Source organism: Macaca thibetana, chromosome 1 (genome assembly GCF_024542745.1).
Source record: "Macaca thibetana thibetana isolate TM-01 chromosome 1, ASM2454274v1, whole genome shotgun sequence".
Lineage (NCBI taxonomy): Eukaryota > Metazoa > Chordata > Mammalia > Primates > Cercopithecidae > Macaca > Macaca thibetana.
The window spans coordinates 52,117,579-52,135,566 of record NC_065578.1 but is presented as its reverse complement, the minus strand read 5'-3'; the positions used below and the strand labels follow the sequence as shown (position 1 = coordinate 52,135,566).

Genomic DNA, 17,988 nt, shown 5'->3' with positions numbered 1-17,988 from the left:
CTTTCAACTCTTTTGGGTATATACTTAGGACTAGAATTGTGTGGTAATTCTGTTTAACTTTTTGGAACCCACCAGCAATGCACCAGGGTTCCATGTCTCCACATCCATGCCAACTTTTTGTTTGTTTTGAAAGCCATTCTAATAGATGTGAGGTAATATCTCATTGTGGTTTTGGTTTGCATTTTTCTAATGACGATGATATTGAGCAACTTTTCAAGTGCTTATTGACCATCTGTATATCTCCTCTGGAGAAATATCTATTCAAGACCTCGGCCTCCCAAAGTGCTGGGATTACAGGTGTGAGCCACTGTGCCTGGCCCTTTGCCCATTTTTGAATTGGATTGTTTTGTTGTTGAGTTGGAGGTGTTCTTTATATATCCTAGATATTAATCCTTTATCAGATACATGATTTACACATATTTTCTTCCATTCTGTGTGTTGTCTTTTCTTTTTTATTTTTTGAGACGGAGTCTCTCTGGTCACCCAGGCTGGAGTGCAGTTGGCGTGATCTTGGCTCACTGCAGCCTTCACCTCCTGGGTTCAAGTGATTCTCCTGACTGCCACCTGAGTAGCTGGGATTATAGGTGTCTGCCACCATGCCTGGCTGATTTTTGTATTTTTAGTGGAGACAGGGTTTCACCATGTTGGTCTTGAACTACTGACCTCAGGTGATGTACCTGCCTTGGCCTCCCAAAGTGCTAAGATTGCAAGCATGAGCCACTGCACCCAGCCATTTCTGTGGGTTGTCTTTGTATTCTGTTGATAGTGTCCTCTGATGCACAGAAGGTTTCTGTTTTGATGGAGTCCAGTTCACCTTTCTGCTGTCACACCCTCATTTGATGCTGCTCTTTTGCCTTGACTTCCTTGCCCGGGTTCCTGGTGTTTCTCCTTCCTCGCTGGCTGCCTGTCCTCAGGTCTTCTTTGCTGGATCCTTTAACCGCCTGGGATTCCGTAAAGTGCCATTTTCCTGAGGGCTGGTACCAACCCCTTGCCATCTGCAGGTGCAGACCTGAAGGAGCGGGAACAGATGAGTGAAGCAGAGGTGGGGGTGTTTGTCCAGCGACTCCGGGGCCTGATGAATGACATCGGTGAGGATCTGGGTGTGGGGTGGAGGAGGGGGTTTGGGGTCCCTGCCGATGACAGCCCCGCCACCCCACCAGCATCTAAGGAGAGTCTTCTTTCTGTTGGGAGTTCTGTGGGAAGACAGATGCCTCTCCCAGGGGGTTGGGGGAGGATGACAGAGGGCAATTCTCCCAGAGAAGGAGCTCTGGCTCTTCAGCTTTTGCGTCTACCCTCAGGGTTCAAGCCTGGCCATTCCAAAGCAAGTCAGTTTCCCCAAGCATGCTTTCAGGCTTTGACAACTGCTCTTCCCTTTGCCTGGGATACCCCTTCTTGGTTACTTGAACTTTTACTCATCCTTCAAGCCCCTTCAAGCCCCTGGAGGAGTATCTCCTCCTCCAGGAAGCCTTCCCAACCCACCCTCCGAGCTTCCTTTTATTGGAGCACTGATGATCCTGGGTCACTAATGCCTGATACACTTTGTCTTCCCCATGAGACTGAGCCCCATGGGAACAAGGGCTATGTCTGATTCATTCTGTGTTCCCAGTTCCTAGCACCCAGCACAGGGCTTGGCACACAGAAAGGCAGGTGCCAGGGAGGCCAGCAGATTAGGCCTACACAGGCATCATCCAGCCCATCCTCCCATTCCTGTTCCCTGGCTGATTCCATAACTTTCCCTAAAGGGAAAATTGGCTTCTAAGATAACCTGGCTGCGGGAAGCAGAGGTCGCAGTGAGCTGAGATTGTGCCACTGCACTCCAGCCTGGGCGACAACAGCAAGACTCCTCTCAAAAAAAAAAAAAAGAGGCCAGACACAGTGGCTCACTCCTGTAATCCCAGCACTTTGGGAGGCCGAGGCTGGCGGATCACGAGGTCAGGAGTTCAAGACCAACCTGGCCAACATGATGAAACCCTGTCTCTACTAAAAACAAACAAACAAAATTAGCCGGGTGTGGTGGCGCACCTCTGTAATCCCAGCTACTCAGGAGACTGAGGCAGGAGAATCGCTTGAACCTGGGAGGCAGAGGTTGCAGTGAGCCAAGATCGCACTACTGCACTCCAGCCTAGGTGACAGAGCAAGACTCCGTACCAAAAAAAAATTAAACAAATAAATAATAAGATAATCTGGCTGAGGCTCCATGTAATGTCCCCAGACCTGGGTCCACTGAGGCCTCTGTCCCAACCAGCTTTCCCTTCCCCAGCCTTGAGTCTCTGTCCTGGTCCCACCAGGGCCTCGAAGGCTGAGCCCTTCTTCCTCTCCACAGCAGCCTTCCCTGCACCCACCATTGCGGCTATGGATGGGTTTGCCTTGGGCGGAGGCCTGGAGCTTGCCCTGGCCTGTGACCTCCGAGTGGCAGGTACTGGGCCAGGACTGGGGGCAGAGGGTGGGGCTAGGGAGTTGGGGGTGAGTGCAACAGGGTGAGTCTGGGCACTCTGCAGTCAGCCACTGTTCTTGGCTTCAAACCAAAAGCAAAACTAAGGCAAGGCAGGGCACAGAGGGTGCTCAGGCAGAAGCTGCTTCCCCTCCTGGTACAGCCACTAACTGCTGTAGTATCTGTGACCTGTCAGAACCTGTTTCCTTCATTTTGGGAATATTTGACCAACCTCAGAGCAATTGCTCTCAGGAGCCAAGGAGGTCAAAGAGCAATGTCCAATCCTCCCATTCTGTCCAAGTCAGACTTATCTGCCATGTTTCAGAAACAGGTGAGCCCCAGGGATAGTTTGTCAATGGCTGAGTTCATCACAAAGGTGCCTGGGCAGGAATACTGGCACCAGCCAAATTTGCATTACTTGTTCTGAGCAATTGAGCTTTGTTTGAAGAGTGGGAGGAGACAAAGAAGATAACTGGATCATTTTTTCAGGTGACTGACCTGGTGATTAGGAGCAGCCTTCTTGGATGCAGTTAGGCAAAGTCTGAATGTCCTCTCTTCTCCCCCCACCTGCTCTCTCCTGCCACCCCAGGAGACATGTAAAAATGTGTAACTCCAGGCATGAAAGTCGCTTCTGTCTACACAATGCAGATCAAAGAGAAGGAACTGACCAGGTGTCCAGGCACCAAAATACCAGGCTGGTCTAGCCCCAACTCTGCTTCTCACATGCCCATGTTCAGGCGATTGACTCACATGGTTTGGGGAAGACTACGAGGGAGTCCATGTAAAACCCACTCCCTTCTGCCCACGTTCACATGGCCCATGCTGAGGGAATTCAGAAAAGGAGACAGACCTGGGGGCATGCGTCAGTCAAGGCAAGTTTCTTGAAGGAAGGAAGCAAAAACTCAGGACACGGACTGGAACAGTCAGGGCAATTTCAGGCTGTGACAAAGCTGGGAGAGACAACCGTAGCAGGAGCAGGAGTCACTGACACTCTAGGTCAGGCCAGGGCTAAGCCAGAGAACCTATTAATAGTAATCCACAAATCAGTATGGGGCACTCCTGGGAACTCTCTGCTCCCAGAGTCGTACCTTGCGTGATCTTTAGCAGCTCTCTGAAGCAGACAGAAGAGGGCCAGCCATCTTTCTTCCACCTTTGAGGCTTGGGAAGGGTGAGGGACTTGCTGGTGACACAACTCCACCAAAGGGGTGTGGTGAGATAAGGGCCTGGGCTCCTGACTTCTGGGCTAGGGCTCTTCCAAAGGCATAGTCTGGAGAGTCCTGGCTGTGGCCAGACCATGGGGGAAGTGGCTAGAGGGGCGAGTAGAGAGCAGAGGCAGGTGCGGTCCCAGGGATTAGCACTGAGGGACCGGATGGGGGAGGGAGGCCTCACTCTGTTCTATCTGAGCAGCTTCCTCGGCCATCATGGGACTGATTGAGACCACGCGAGGGCTCCTCCCGGGGGCAGGTAATTGGAACTACAGCACCTGCCCAAATCCACCCCATCAGGGTCCTTCGCTGCTTTCCTTTTTTGCCCTCTGTTCCGGGCTCTGCCCTCCTATCTGAACTCTGCTCCTCTGAGAAGTCTTGGCTGAGTCCCAGCCTGGGCCTTCTCTGGATTCCCACTTCCCATGCTGATTCACACCCTGCCCCTCCATCCTGGCAGGAGGGACTCAGAGGCTGCCACGCTGTCTGGGGGTGGCCCTGGCGAAGGAGCTCATCTTCACGGGCCGACGACTTAGTGGAACAGAGGCCCACGCACTGGGGCTGGTGAATCACGCTGTGGCCCAGAACGAGGAGGGTGACGCCGCCTACCACCGGGCACGAGCACTGGCCCAGGAGATCCTGCCCCAGGTGTGGTGACAGCTCGGCACCGCATGGAGGGCCGGAGTCATGGGGGAGGCAAGTGTCGGGCAGGGTGCCCCTTGGGCTGCACTTCCATTCACCCAGAGACATATGATTAGCCTTCTTCAGAGTTTAACGATCCAGTAAACACAAGTCAAATTTTAATTCTGAATTAAAATGTAATGTAAATGGAATTCCAAAGGAATGGAACCAAATGGGCTTGAAAGCCCTCCGAATGTAACACTGTCCAGTAGACCATTCTGAGATGAGATAAATGGTCTATACTTGTGCTTATCCAGTATGGGAGCCACTAGTCAAATGATTTAAATTAGAGAAAATGAGTGTAGTTCCTCATTCACACTAGCCACATTTCAAATGCTAATAGCCACATGTGGCTTGTGGCTACTATACTGTATAGCACAGCCTTAAACCCCAAAGACTGAAAAGCAAGATTCTAAAATGGATACAGAACTTCCAACCCATATTTCCTACCATACTGCCTGCTGGAGATATTCTTGAAATACAACATGCTGGACATGTATTAAGCTTTTTTTTTTTTTTGAAGAGACAGGGTCTCACTCTGTCATCGAGGCTGGAGTGCAGAGGTGCAATCATGGCTCACTGCAGTTTTAAACTCCTGGACTCAAGTGATCCTCCCGCCTCAGCCTCCCAAAGTGTTAGAATTACAAGCATGAACCACCGTGCCTGGCCAGGATTCATTTTTTAGCCAGATGTGGTAGTTTGAGCCTGTAATACCAGTTATTTGGGAAAAAGCATTGCTTGCACCCATGAATTTAAAGCTGCTACTGCAGCTCTGTGTAAGCTGATCATACCACTGCACTTCCAGCCTGGCCAACAAAGTGAAATCCCATTGCTAAAAACAAACAAAAAGCAAAAAAAAAACCAAAAAAACACCTTCATTAAAGAAATCCTCAAATAGCATGGGAGGGGGTGAGGGATAAAAGACTACACATTGGGTACAGTGTACCAAAATCTTAGAAATACCACTAAAGAACTTATCCATGTAACCAAAAGCCACCTGTTCCCTAAAATCTATTGAAATAAAAGAAAAAAATTAAAAAATCCTCAAATAATAACCTCTCAGCATGGTACCCCAAAAAGGTACTAGGGAGCAGGTTAGGCTCTGCCCAGGCACAACCCTACCAGCTGAGGGCCCAAAGCCCTCAGCAGGGATATCTGGGATCTGGCTGGCTGGGGTCTCCAAGGCCCTGTGAGGGTCTGCTGGCTTCTCCCAACTCTAAGGGGACCCAGGATAGAGGGGGTTGAGTAGAGGAAATCCCAAATTTCCATAAAGATTAAAAGTGGGCCGGGCGCGGTGGCTCAAGCCTGTAATCCCAGCACTTTGGGAGGCCGAGACGGGCGGATCACGAGGTCAGGAGATCGAGACCATCCTGGCTGACACGGTGAAACCCCGTCTCTACTTTAAAAATACAAAAAACTAGCCGGGCGAGGTGGCGGCGCCTGTAGTCCCAGCTACTTGGGAGGCTGAGGCAGGAGAATAGCTAAACCCGGGAGGCGGAGCTTGCAGTGAGCTGAGATCCGGCCACTGCACTCCAGCCTGGGCGGCAGAGCGAGACTCCGTCTCAAAAAAAAAAAAAAAAAAGATTAAAAGTGGCTGAAATGGAGCTAGGTTAGACTAATTTATAATAAATTTGTCTTAGCCTACAATGCTAGGTGCCTTAATACAGTGTCTCAACTCTTAGAACAATCCAGTTGAGTTGATTATCCCCATTTTATTTGTGAGAAAACCCATAAAAGTTCAGTGAGTTGCTCATCAAGATCACAAAGAGTGATTGCAGTATTAGAAAAAAAACAACACTGGTATTTTGGCATTTATTTTGCACAATACAGAATGCAATATAAAAAAGGTATTTTAAGAGAGTAAGCTAGGTGTGGTAGCTCACCCTGTAATCCCAACACTTTGGGAGGCTGAGGCAGGTGGATCACCTGAGGTCAGGAGTTCGAGACCAGCCTGGCCAACATGGTGAAACCCCGTCTCTACTAAAAATACAAAAATTAGCCGGGCATGGTGGCATGTGCCTGTAGTCCCAGCTATTTGGGAGGCTGAGACAGGAGAATCACTTGAACTCAGGAGGCGGAGGTTACAGTGAGCTGAGATCGTGCCACTGCACCCTAGCCTGGGCGACAAAGTGAGACTCTGTCTCAGAATAAAAAAAAAAAAAAAAGTAAAATATGTACAAAATTTTAAAAACTGAAACTAAATATTTAATGCATTTCAAATATAAACATTTACAAACATATCACAAAACAAAGTTAACCATACATCATTTTAATATTGATGTATATTGAATTAATCATACAAAAGTAACCATTTTGGCTTGGCATGGTGGCTCAAGCCTATAATCCCAGCACTTTGGGAGGTTGAGGCAGGAGGATTGCTTGAGACCAGGGGTTCTAGACCAGCCTGGGCAACATAGTGAGACCTCACTTGTATTAAAAAAGAAAAGAAGCTGGGCACAGTGGCTCATTGCTGTAATCCCAGCACTTTAGGAGGTCAAGACAGGCGGGTCACTTGATGCCAGGAGTTTGAGACCAGCCTGGCCAACATGGCAAAACCCCGTCTTTACTAAAATTATAAAATTTAGCTGGGCAAGATGGCTCATGCCTGTTAATTACAGCTACTCAGGAGGCTGAGGCATGAGAATCACTTGAGTCCGGCAGGTGAAGGTTGCAGTGAGCCGAGATCGTACCACTGCACTCCAGCCCAATTGACAGAGCAAGATTGTTAATAAAATAAAATAGTATAATTTTGAACAAAAATCCTTTCTTTCCTGTCTCTTAAATGTAAATAATCCTAATACTTCTTAAAACAGATCTTCTTTAATTTGGGGGTCAGGGACTATAGCTTTTTGAAAGCATTTGTCTTTTTTTTTTTAAGTTTCATCATATATAAATGAAGAGTCTGATGCTGTTGCCTAGACAATATTAATGCTGTCAGGTTTCTATTACACTTGGTTAGAAAGTCTCTGAACTAATACAGAACTCTGGGTCACTCAAGGGAATGGCTGATTGCAGCTTTCACACCTAGACCTGTAGACTATAGGGTTTGTCTTTTTGCATTAACTAAATAACAATCACAAAACAATTCAGATTTCCAAATATACTGAAATAATGGTACTATATAATTACTGATATTTTCAGTACTTAAAAGTAGCTTTGTATACCAAAACACCAGTCTACCAAAAACAAGTCCTGGCGTGAGTAATCCCACAGTTGAGACCTTCTGGGTCAACCTGAAAAACGAAACTTCAATTTCCACCTATGTTAGTGGGTGCTCAGAATAAAGGTTCCCAGATAGGTGGGAGCCAGGGATAGTGTAGATGGCCACCATCTAGTGGACAAATCACTCTGATAGGGTAGCAAATGGTTCCAGAGTTTTCTCAGCCCAGAAAAAAACTGTCAATATCCTCAGTTTGCATCAGATTTCTTTCTTAAATAGTAAATACACATTACACTTTGAGAAATGGATTCGGCTGTGTTTTTTAATTTTCTTTTTAGAGACAGGATCTTGCTCTGTTGCCCAGGCTGGAGTGCAGTGGCACGATCATAGCTCACTGCAGCCTTGAAGCCCTGGGCTCGAGCCATCCTTCCACCTCAGCCTCTGAATAGCTGGGACTACAGGTGCAAGCTACTGACTTGGCTAGAATTTGGCTGTTTTCACTCACAAACATATGTACATACTATTTTTAACTTTCTTTAATTAAAGGGTACTTTTTTTTTTTTTTTTTTGCCCAGGCTGGAGCACAGTGGCATGATCACAGCTCACTGGAGCATTGACCTCCCAGGCTCAAGTGATCCTTCCACCTAAGCCTCCTGAGTAGCTGAGACTACAGGTGCAAGTCACCACGCCCAGCTAATTTTTTATTTTTTGTAGAGATGGGATCTCACGGTGATGCCCAGGCTGGTCTCAAACTCTTTGGGCTCGAGCAATCCTCTGCCTCAGCCTCTCAAAGCCCTGTGATTACAGGCGTGAGCCACAGCACCTGGCTAAGATTACTTTATTGGGTAGTTACCTAAATAATCATTCATATGGCAAGCAAATCTAAAAGAACAGAGGAGTAAGAAGGGCATAAGGTAAAAATCAAAGGCAAGACGACCAGCTAGTCCTGGTTTACCTGTGGCTTTCCCAGTTTTAAAAGTGGAAGTCCCACATCCCAGTAACCCTTCAGTCACAAGCCAACCCAAACAGCCCTTCATTCCCCAATCCCTCTCTCCCCCCAGATCATCACTATTAAGCTTCCATACTCTTCCAGAAATTTCCATTGCATATGGAAGGACGTGTATTATGCACATATGCTTACATATTTAAATTAATTCCTTTTAATGACTTAGAGGACAAGAAATATCTTTCGAGGCTAATCTGGTTCTAACAAATTTTAAATATGCATAGTAAAGAATTCACACATGGAAGAATAGAAAACAAAACCTTCATTTTATATAACAAAACATTTATAAACCTTCATTTATAAAACAAAACAGCCGGGCGCGGTGGCTCAAGCCTGTAATCCCAGCACTTTGGGAGGCCGAGACGGGCAGATCACGAGGTCAGGAGATCGAGACCATCCTGGCTAACATGGTGAAACCCCGTCTCTACTAAAAAATACAAAAATCTAGCCGGGCGAGGTGGCGGGAGTCTGTAGTCCCAGCTACTTGGGAGGCTGAGGCAGGAGAATGGCTAAACCCGGGAGGCGGAGCTTGCAGTGAGCTGAGATCCGGCCACTGCACTCCAGCCTGGGCCACAGAGCCAGACTCCGTCTCCAAAAAAATAATAATAAAAAATAAATAAATAAATAAAACGAAACAAAGGTTTTGTTTTCTATTCTTCCCTACCCTTTTTTAGGGTACATTTAACCAGTACCCCAACACTAAACCTTTCTGTTGTTCCTATCTTTTTGCTACCACAAGACAGGTGGAGTTAATATAAAAGTGCCTACAGGAGCCACAGCTCTGAGAGAGCATGCACACCAGCATTTTTCCAGTTTTTGCCAAATTGCTCTCCTGAGGCATACTCTTTTACTTTTCTATCAATAATGTATGTAAATACTGGTTTCCCCAGTCTCGGCAGTAGTAGGCCTATTGCTATTTTAGTATTTGCTGGTCTGAGGTGAAAGGGCACAGTACCTCACTGTTTTGCCGTTCAAGCATGTAGCTGCTGGACATCCTTCATGTTCATATTTCTTTTCCGGTGAAGGACCTTTACATACGCTTTTGTAAATGGTTTAAAAGTTACTTTATACTAACATGTTTGTAAATCAAGGACATTCATCTGTCATAAGCATTATAATTCTTTTTCCCAGTTTTTTTTTTTTTTTCTAGACAGAGTCTCACTCTGTCACCCATGCTGAAGTGCAGTGGCCCAATCTCAGCTCACTGCAGCCTCTGCCTCGTGGGTTTAAGCATCCCGCCTCAGCCTCCCATATAGCTGGGATTACAGGGGCCCACCACTATACCCGGCTAATTTTTGTATTTTTATTAGACATGGGGTTTCGCCATGTTGGCCAGGCTGGTCTCAAACTCCTGACCTCAAGTGATCCACCCGCCTTGGCCTCCGAAAGTGTTGGGATTACAGGCGTGAGCCACCGCACCCAGCCGTTTTTCCCAGTTTTTTACTTTTGTCTTTCATTCACGGTGTTTTTCCCAATTGGAAGTTCTTCATTTTTATGTAGCTAGCTTTTTCATTTATAGTTTTTATGCTAATATACTTTAAAAATTGACTTTTCCTGAGCAAGTTTTAAACACTTCAAATAATATGATGTAAGGGGTAATTCCTCCTTGCCTGGAAGTGGGGCTGAGACTGGAGTGCTAGGGCTGGTGTGGAACCAAGGCCAGTGACAAAGCAGACACTGTTGCTTCTCTGTGGCTGTATTAAAATGCACCCACCCCCACCCCTGCACCGCCCAGCAGATCAGGATTTCAACTCAGCCCTGTCGACTGGAAAGCCCAAGCTCCTAACCCTGACTTTGTTTCACTCTGCTGGCGTAAAACCTGCTTACCACAGAGGCTGGCATTTGCTGAAATGAGGTTGAGGAAGTGGGAAAGCTGGCTGGGAGTCCAATCCAAGTCTCACCAATGATTGGATAAACACAGCCAAGTGCTTCACTTCCCTGCACTGCAATCTCCCAGCTGTAAAATGGGTGATCAGTGATGACACCAGCTGGAAGTGTGGGTAGCACCATTAGATGAGTCCGTGGGGAGGAAAGCACTTTATAAACTAGTTATGTTGTGCATGTTGGAAGGACACCTGAAACCCAGGTGTTCAGGGTCAAGGCTGGCTTATTTCATGATGGAAAAAGAACCTCAGCTAACAGGTTATAGGACTAACGCTAAAGAAACTACGTGTCAGTAGAATGGCTGGAACTAGACCCGGACATCTGCCTCCCTCCTTCAAAACAAAGCTGTGCACCTCAGACCTGCAACTATCAGCCTTGAGCCCCTCCTCAACCAAGACTTTGCTTTTCCCCAGGCCCCCATTGCTGTGCGGCTGGGCAAAGTAGCCATTGACCGAGGAATGGAGGTGAGAGCGTTTTGGGTTGGGACTTGGGGCCACTGAAGTTGGTCATGGCTGGGACGCAGTGCTTTCAGAGCTCAGACAGACTGACAGCACAGCTGGAAAGAACTCAGGAAGTGGACTCTTCTAACAGACTTTGACCTCACTCTCTACCCCAGTTTAACCATCTGCAAACTGGAAGTTTGGCCAGATGATATTATTGTTTACATTCTATCCTCATCTTTCTCCCCTGGAGAGAGGAGGAGATTGAGGTTCAGAAGGGGTAAATGACTTGCCCAAGGTCTCAGAGGAAGTGAGTAGGAAGAACCCGGGTCCGTGTGGTTCCCAGTCCATGCGGCAAGGTTTGTGCTGGCAGTCAGTAACGTGGCCTCAGGGCAGGGCTTGGGGTGATGCCTTGGGTGTGGCTGATCCATCTGCCCACCTCAACTCACCCATCCATTCACTCATCACATACTGAATCCAGACCAAAGCTGGCAATTGGGATACAGATAGATGAGTTAAACATGGTCACTGCCCCCAAGATGGGAGGGGGCAGCTACAGACACAAATCTAGGATAATGGCACCATGCTGACACCCCCAGAGAGGTTAGAGCTTTGTGGTCCATTATGATAGCCACGTGTGGCTTTTAAATTAAAAGTAAAATGCTCAATTTCTCCTTCCCACTAATCACAGTTCAAGTGCTTGACAGCCACATGTGGCTAGTGGCTACCATACTGGGCAGTGCTGGGTTAAAGAATATTTTCTACAGTTGGACTGTGGGAAGGATAAGAATTCCAGAGGAAAAGTATGAGCAAAGGCACAGAGGAGGATAAGCAAGCAGCTCGACCAGATGAGAGTGAGGGAAGAGGACTGTGTGCAAGTTCGAAGCACTGGCACTGGGCTGTCTGGGTTCAAAGACCTGCTCTTCCACATACTGTTGTGAACTTCAACAAACTATTTCACCTTTCTATGCCTCAGGTTTCTCAGCTGTAGAATAGGGACACTAACCCTTGCTGTGAAAATTAAGTTCACGCACACGGTACTTCTCTTAGAATGAGGCTTTTAAGTGCCAGTCAGTGAGCCCTAGAGGCTGGAGCAATTGCCAGGGGCGAGGTCATAAAGGTCCAGGAATTAACAGGGGTGACAGGAAGCGTGGTGAGGCAGCCAGATGGGAAGGAGGAACACTGAACTCCTCTGGCAAAATGTCTCAGTCTGTCTGGTTTCTCCCAGCACTGTTTTGTCATAGTTATGGTGTTCCTTCTCTAGGAAGGGAATTCCTTCTCATAGCTATCTCTGCTCACATAGAGATGTCTGTAGGTAACAGGGTGGGCTGGCTTCCAGTGTGGGTGAAGATGGACAAGGTCAGACCAATCCAGGGAGCACTTCTTTCTTGCAGGTGGACATTGCATCTGGGATGGCCATTGAAGGGATGTGCTATGCCCAGGTATGTAGCCCATGCCTGCTTGTTAACATAGGCTGGGCCAGGCTGGAGGGACTTTGTATAATACATGACCAATTTAGAAGGTTCCTCTCAACACAGTCTGACCGCATCCATCCTCCCGCATAAGTCACCTGGAGTGGCTTGAGGAGAGCCACAGTGCTTCTCTCTGGGACTTTTCCCTCAACCATCTAATGTATTGGGGTATATCCTGCCCACTTAATGCCGAGAATCACAGAACACAGGTCCTTAAGAGGAAGAAGCACTTCTTTTGCCTCTGTATCAGTTGCCACTGTAAAGGCCAGGCTGGAGTTGGGAGGTCAAGGGCTTGGTTGTAGCCTGCAAGCTGTGTTCAATGTAAGGGTGTACACTTGGGACTGACCTCTTAAATCTCTTACTCATGGGTGAGTAAAAAATGCTAATCTCCAGGTTAACAGATACCCAAAATACTCCTAAGGGGTGCTGGGACTTGGAGAAACTAGTGTGAACCTGGATTCAAAGCCAGATTTCTTACTGTAAAGAATTTTTCTTCTCTACTGAGCAGCCTCACGTCAGACACTGCAGAAGGCAGTGAGCTCTCTGGAGGCATGAAAGCATGAAAGCAGTGTGCGAGGGGAGGCTAATGCCGATGGGCCGCAGAGATACAAAGGCTGGCCTGTCTTCCCCAGGAGACAAAGCAGCCACGGAGGCTTACACCTTTGCATGCCTCAAGACCAGAGTCCAGAGACAATGGAAACACTCGGACCCTGGCTTTGTCATGGGCTGGACAAGCTTAAGCAACTCTTTCTGGGCCTCTGGCCCTGCTCCCCCAAAACTAGTATTTTGTACCTTGTTGCAGAACATTCCAACCCGGGACCGGCTAGAGGGCATGGCAGCCTTCAGGGAGAAGCGGCCCCCCACATTTGTTGGTGAATGACCCCCACTTTAACCTTCAGCTTGGGAGATGCATGCCCTGAAGAGCAGGATCCAGAAGGAAGATTTGTGGCCGGACTGCCTTCATTATTTCACCTCTCCAGGCTTCCGTTTCTTCACAAGGATGATGATGGAGATCAAATGACTGGCGTGATGCCTAGAACCAAGGTGCTGATCCTACCACCTACTGCTGCCTTCCTTAGCTTCACCCTGGCTAGAAATAATCACGAGAGTTGGGTTTGCTTTGGAAAATGCCTGTCTCTCTACTTGAATGATAAAGAATTAAATTAGATCTCTCTGAGTCTTGGTTTCATTGGCTCTCAGCCCCTGACCTCTCTCAGTTATCAGGCACTCACTCACTAGAGCTGTCAAAAGATTTTAAGGTACCCCTAGTTTCTTCCTGTGGACAACAGAGGTAATAAATAAACTCTGACATTGGTTGAACATGTGTCAGGAGTCAAACTGCAGATCCCAGTCTCTGCCAGTTACTTGCTGTATAACCTCGGACAAATTGTTTAAACGCTCGGGGCCTCAGCTTCCTCACCCACAAAACAAAACTTGTGAAGATTTAGCAAAATAAAAACACTTCATAGTCAATAAATACATTTTAATTGTTAACTTACAGTGTTTTTGTGAGAACCAAATGAAATCATCACTGTGAAACCCTTTGTAAACTATAGGGTGGCAGAAAAATCTTTTTATTTTTTGAGACAGGGTCTCACTCTGCCACCCAGGATCCAGGCTGGAGCGCAGTGGTGTGATCTCAGCTCACTGAAGCCTCCACTTCCCAGGCTCAAGTGATCCTCCCACCTCAGCCTCTGGAGTAGCTGGGACTATAGGCGTATACCACCATGCCCAGCTAATTTTTGTATTTTTTGTAGAGACAGGATTTCGCCATGTCACCCAGGCTGGTCTTGAACTACTAGGCTCAAGCAATTCACCCACCTAGGCCTCCAAAAGTGCTGGGATTACAGGTGTGTGCCACTACACCTAGCCTCCAGGAGACTCTTTCATAGCAGTTAGGAGCACTGAGAAGAAGGGGGCAACTAACTCTAATGGAAAGAAGGGAGGATCAGGAAATGGGCAAGTAACACTGGAATTGAAGCCTGAAGGATTAAGGAACATTTCAAGGACAGAAGAGAAAGTTTGACACAGCATGAGCAAAGGTGAGGAAGAGGTTGATACACTTAGAAAACCAAGAGCAGGCTGATACATAACCATACTGGTCCCAGTACCCCTCCCTCCTCTGGTACCAAGGCTACATCTTAAGCTATGGCCTTGCAGTCATCCTCCAACTGGATCTGAGCTCTGGCTAAGCTGAGCCTGGGCCTGGCCTAGAGTCACTAAACCATGGGCATGGATACAATGTAAATAACATTGCCGATTTCTGCAAAATACAAATGTGCTCCCAGGGTTATGCTTGCATCCTGGAAGGAAGAGTAACACAGGAGAGCCCAGGCCTTTACAGTCAGCACAAACCACACCAGCTATGACAACCCAGGAAACTCACCACCTTACTGAACTTCCTTTTTCTCATCTGTTAAGTGAGGAAAATAAAACTCACCTACCCATGAGGATTGTTGTGAATGACACAGAACTTGAAGGGATGTCTTGTACAGAATTGGACTTAACACACTGGTTCCCATAACACATCCTCACATCAGCATAAGCTAGCATCTGATAACAATGTTCTGAAGTGCTGGAACCCAGGTCAGGAAGATACCCTTTTGGAATCATGCAAGAGTGTGAAAAAATACAGTACAGTTTAAGGACTATGGAAGGAAGTAAGGTTACAAATTCTGCTTATCTGGTTGGACTCTGGTAATAGTTTGGAACATGGTTTAGAATAAGAATAAGCTTCTTCCTCATTTGAGGAACTAGAGTACATGGTACTCTAGTTAAGAATCTGAACCAAGCCAGCTAAAAGCACAAAAATCTAGTCTTAAAATGTGCTAATCAACAAAACCTTACTTTTATTTTCTGAAAAACTTAAACAGATAAATGACAAAACATGTTCATTAACAGTCAACAATAAGGCGAGGAAGGAATTCACACTCTATTCCTCAAAGCAGCTCCGCAGGGCTTGTGAAACAAGCTTCTGATACAGTTTATACTGTAGTTGAAGCTGGTTTCAGAAAAGCTTCATGCTGGGTAAGAAAACTCGGTGAACTCTTTGGCAAAGTCTCTTTCTGGCCTTTCCTCTTCTGCCAGTTTTGGTCATGGTCCCACCCAAATAAAATGGAGGGATTCAGATTTATCATTACATACAATCTTTCATCTAAACACTGCCTGCAAATGCGGAAGTCCCACCATGCCCTACAAGCTCACTCACATACACAGCATGTCATGTTCACATAACAGGAAACATGCCAAAGATAGACACCCAAAATTGTGGGAAAAAAAAAAAAAAAAAAAAAAAAAGGCCAGGTGCAGTGACTCACACCTGTAATCCCAGCACTTGGGGAAGCCAAGAAGGGCAGATCATGAGGTCAGGAGTTCGAGACCAGCCTGACGAATACGGTGAAACCCCGTCTCTACTAAAAAATGTAAAAATTAGCTGGACGTGATGGCATGTGCCTGTAGTCCCAGCTACTCAGGAGGCTGAGGCAGGAAAATTGCTGGAACCTGGGAGGCGGAGGTTGTAGTGAGCCGAGATAGAACCACTGCACTCCAGCCCGGGCGACACAGTGAGACTCCGTCACACACACACACAAAAAAGTAAAAGAATATATTTCTCTTTCCTCCACCCCTCTATTCTTTTGACATGAGGTCTCACTCTGTCATCCAGGATGGAGTGCAGTGGTGCAATCTCGGCTTACTGCAACCTCTGCCTCCTGGGCTCAAGTAGTCTTCCCACCTCAGCCTCCAAGTAGCTAGGAGTAAAGGTGCACACCACCACGCCCAGCTAGTTTTTGTATTTTTTGGTAGAGACGGAGTTTCGCTATGTTGGCAAGGCTGATCTTGAACTCCTGAAGTCAGACAATCCACCCGCCTAGGCCTCCCAAAGTGCTGGGATTACAGGCGTGAGCCACCACACCCGGCCACAGATAAATAAATAAATAAATTCTTTTTCCCCCTCTCCAACAGGGGTTCTGCCTTCTAAACACCACATTGTCAAGCATATGCTTCCCACGCTTTTCTCATAGCTTCACATGACGATAACAACTAAGGAAATTTAATATAAATATCAAAGTCTCCCTGTAGGTCTTTCTTTTCTCTTCTAGGGGAACAGGTCCTGCTCCCATGACAAGCTCCCAAAGTGAAAAAATTGTCCAGGGCTAGAGAAAAGTAACTGGCATAGCTGTTCCAACACAAGCTCCCAGGTCTTCCCAGAGTCCACAGTTTGAGTCTTCAAAATTGCTGCTGAAAGGCTGCAGAGTGAGTCCAACCTGACTTGGGATTATGGCTATCATACAAATCCAACCTTTTGTAACATATATAAATTCAACAATCAAAGGCCAATGAGACAGCCAACTCACAAACTCCAATGACAGCTGATGTGCAATTACTGCCAGGGCAGAACACCGGACACTGAGGAAGAGTGCAGACCTCTTAGTCCCTTAGGTTCAGAAGGGCATTTGACACAGAGTGGGCCTCTGATAATTCATGAAATGCATTCTGAAGCCGTTCAGAATGGAGGCTGCAATCTGCTGTGCTTGGGGAGCTGCCTCACTGTGCTCCTGGATATCACACAAAAGCTGCAATCCTTCTTCTTCAACTAACATTTTGCAGTATTTGCTGGCTGAAAGAAAATCAAGCAGAGACACTCCATGGACAACTGGCATTTTAAATATTCCCATGTCACCACATTCACCTTGCTGAAGAAAGAATACAAAGGTTTAAATGCTTTGGTCTAGGAATTAACAGATAAAATGAGTCAATCAATTCTAAAGCAGTACGTCAAAACTTAAATAATGCTTGGTTTGTATGAGATAAGAGTTGCTCATTTTGGTATGTTTGCTTCCAGAAAACTCTATCTTCAAGCATTTTTTTTTTTTTTTTTTGAGACAGAGTTTTACTCTTGTTGCCCAGGCTGGAGTGTAGTGGCGCAATCTCAGTTCACTGCAACCTCCACCTCCCAGGCTCAAGCAATTCTCCTGCCTCAGCCTCCCAAGTAGCTGAGATTATAGGCATGCGCCACCACACCTGGCTAATTTTTTTTGTATTTTTGATAGAGATGAGTTTCACCATGTTAGTCAGGCTGGTGTTTAACTCCTGACCTCAGGTGATCCACCCACCTCGGCCTCCCAAAATGTTGGGATTACAGGCGTGAGCCACTGCGCCTGGCCCAAACATCTTTAATCCTAGTTAAATGATGTTGAAAACACCAGATGTTAAATAAAATATAATTCATAAATGTTTTAATGCATAGATGAATGTACAAACTAAAGGAATGTTCCAGGAGCTGGAAACAAAGAGCACTTCAGCTAGTGTAAGCTAACCTGCAGCTAAGCCTGCGGCAGAAAGAAACTGGTGGTCTTAGTAATCAAGGCATTTAAATTTCAGCTTGCAGAGTTGGAGGCAAAATCCATACATAAAAGTAGACCCACAAAGGGCTAGATAAGAGAAGGGATAAGATACTGAAGCATCTGTGTCCTAGATGGGGCTGTAGGGGTATACGAGAGTAGGAGAGGAGAAATCTTCTCATGATCACAATCCCAAGTGGGTAATAAGGTTTGAATTTACACTACCTGAATGCTGCTGAGAAATTAATATAAAAAATCTAGCACAAGCCTAGGGAAACCTCTGGAGCACTTCACAGAAGCGAATACAAAACTGCCACAGGGACACGCCAATCCAGTCTAAAATGAATTCTCAGAAAAACAAGCCCTGATA

General features: G+C 46.6%; 2 protein-coding genes across 6 annotated transcripts in view; one reads left to right on the top strand and one right to left on the bottom strand.

Moving 5' to 3' along the window:
* ECHDC2 (enoyl-CoA hydratase domain containing 2) overlaps nucleotides 1–13,444 on the top strand; it is a 49,795-nt gene extending 36,351 nt beyond the window's left edge. Inside the window, exons 6-12 of one of the 3 annotated variants that reach the window (XM_050803277.1) lie at nucleotides 1,002–1,088; nucleotides 2,327–2,416; nucleotides 3,839–3,895; nucleotides 4,094–4,281; nucleotides 10,778–10,828; nucleotides 12,199–12,246; nucleotides 13,079–13,444. In XM_050803277.1, coding sequence (XP_050659234.1) covers nucleotides 1,002–1,088; nucleotides 2,327–2,416; nucleotides 3,839–3,895; nucleotides 4,094–4,281; nucleotides 10,778–10,828; nucleotides 12,199–12,246; nucleotides 13,079–13,156 — 599 coding nt within the window. In that variant the 3' untranslated portion in view covers nucleotides 13,157–13,444. Of the gene's footprint in view, nucleotides 1–1,001; nucleotides 1,089–2,323; nucleotides 2,417–3,838; nucleotides 3,896–4,093; nucleotides 4,282–10,777; nucleotides 10,829–12,198; nucleotides 12,247–13,078 lie in introns of all 3 variants that reach the window. The other 2 variants (XM_050803267.1, XM_050803284.1) reach the window with 2 other exon arrangements.
* Nucleotides 13,445–15,097: 1,653 nt separating this feature from the next.
* ZYG11A (zyg-11 family member A, cell cycle regulator) overlaps nucleotides 15,098–17,988 on the bottom strand; it is a 61,322-nt gene continuing 58,431 nt past the window's right edge. For 2 of the 3 annotated variants that reach the window (XM_050803021.1, XM_050803030.1), the window contains one exon: nucleotides 15,098–16,894. In XM_050803021.1, coding sequence (XP_050658978.1) covers nucleotides 16,719–16,894 — 176 coding nt within the window. In that variant the 3' untranslated portion in view covers nucleotides 15,098–16,718. The remainder of the gene's footprint in view (nucleotides 16,895–17,988) is intronic. The other variant, XM_050803040.1, reaches the window with a different exon arrangement.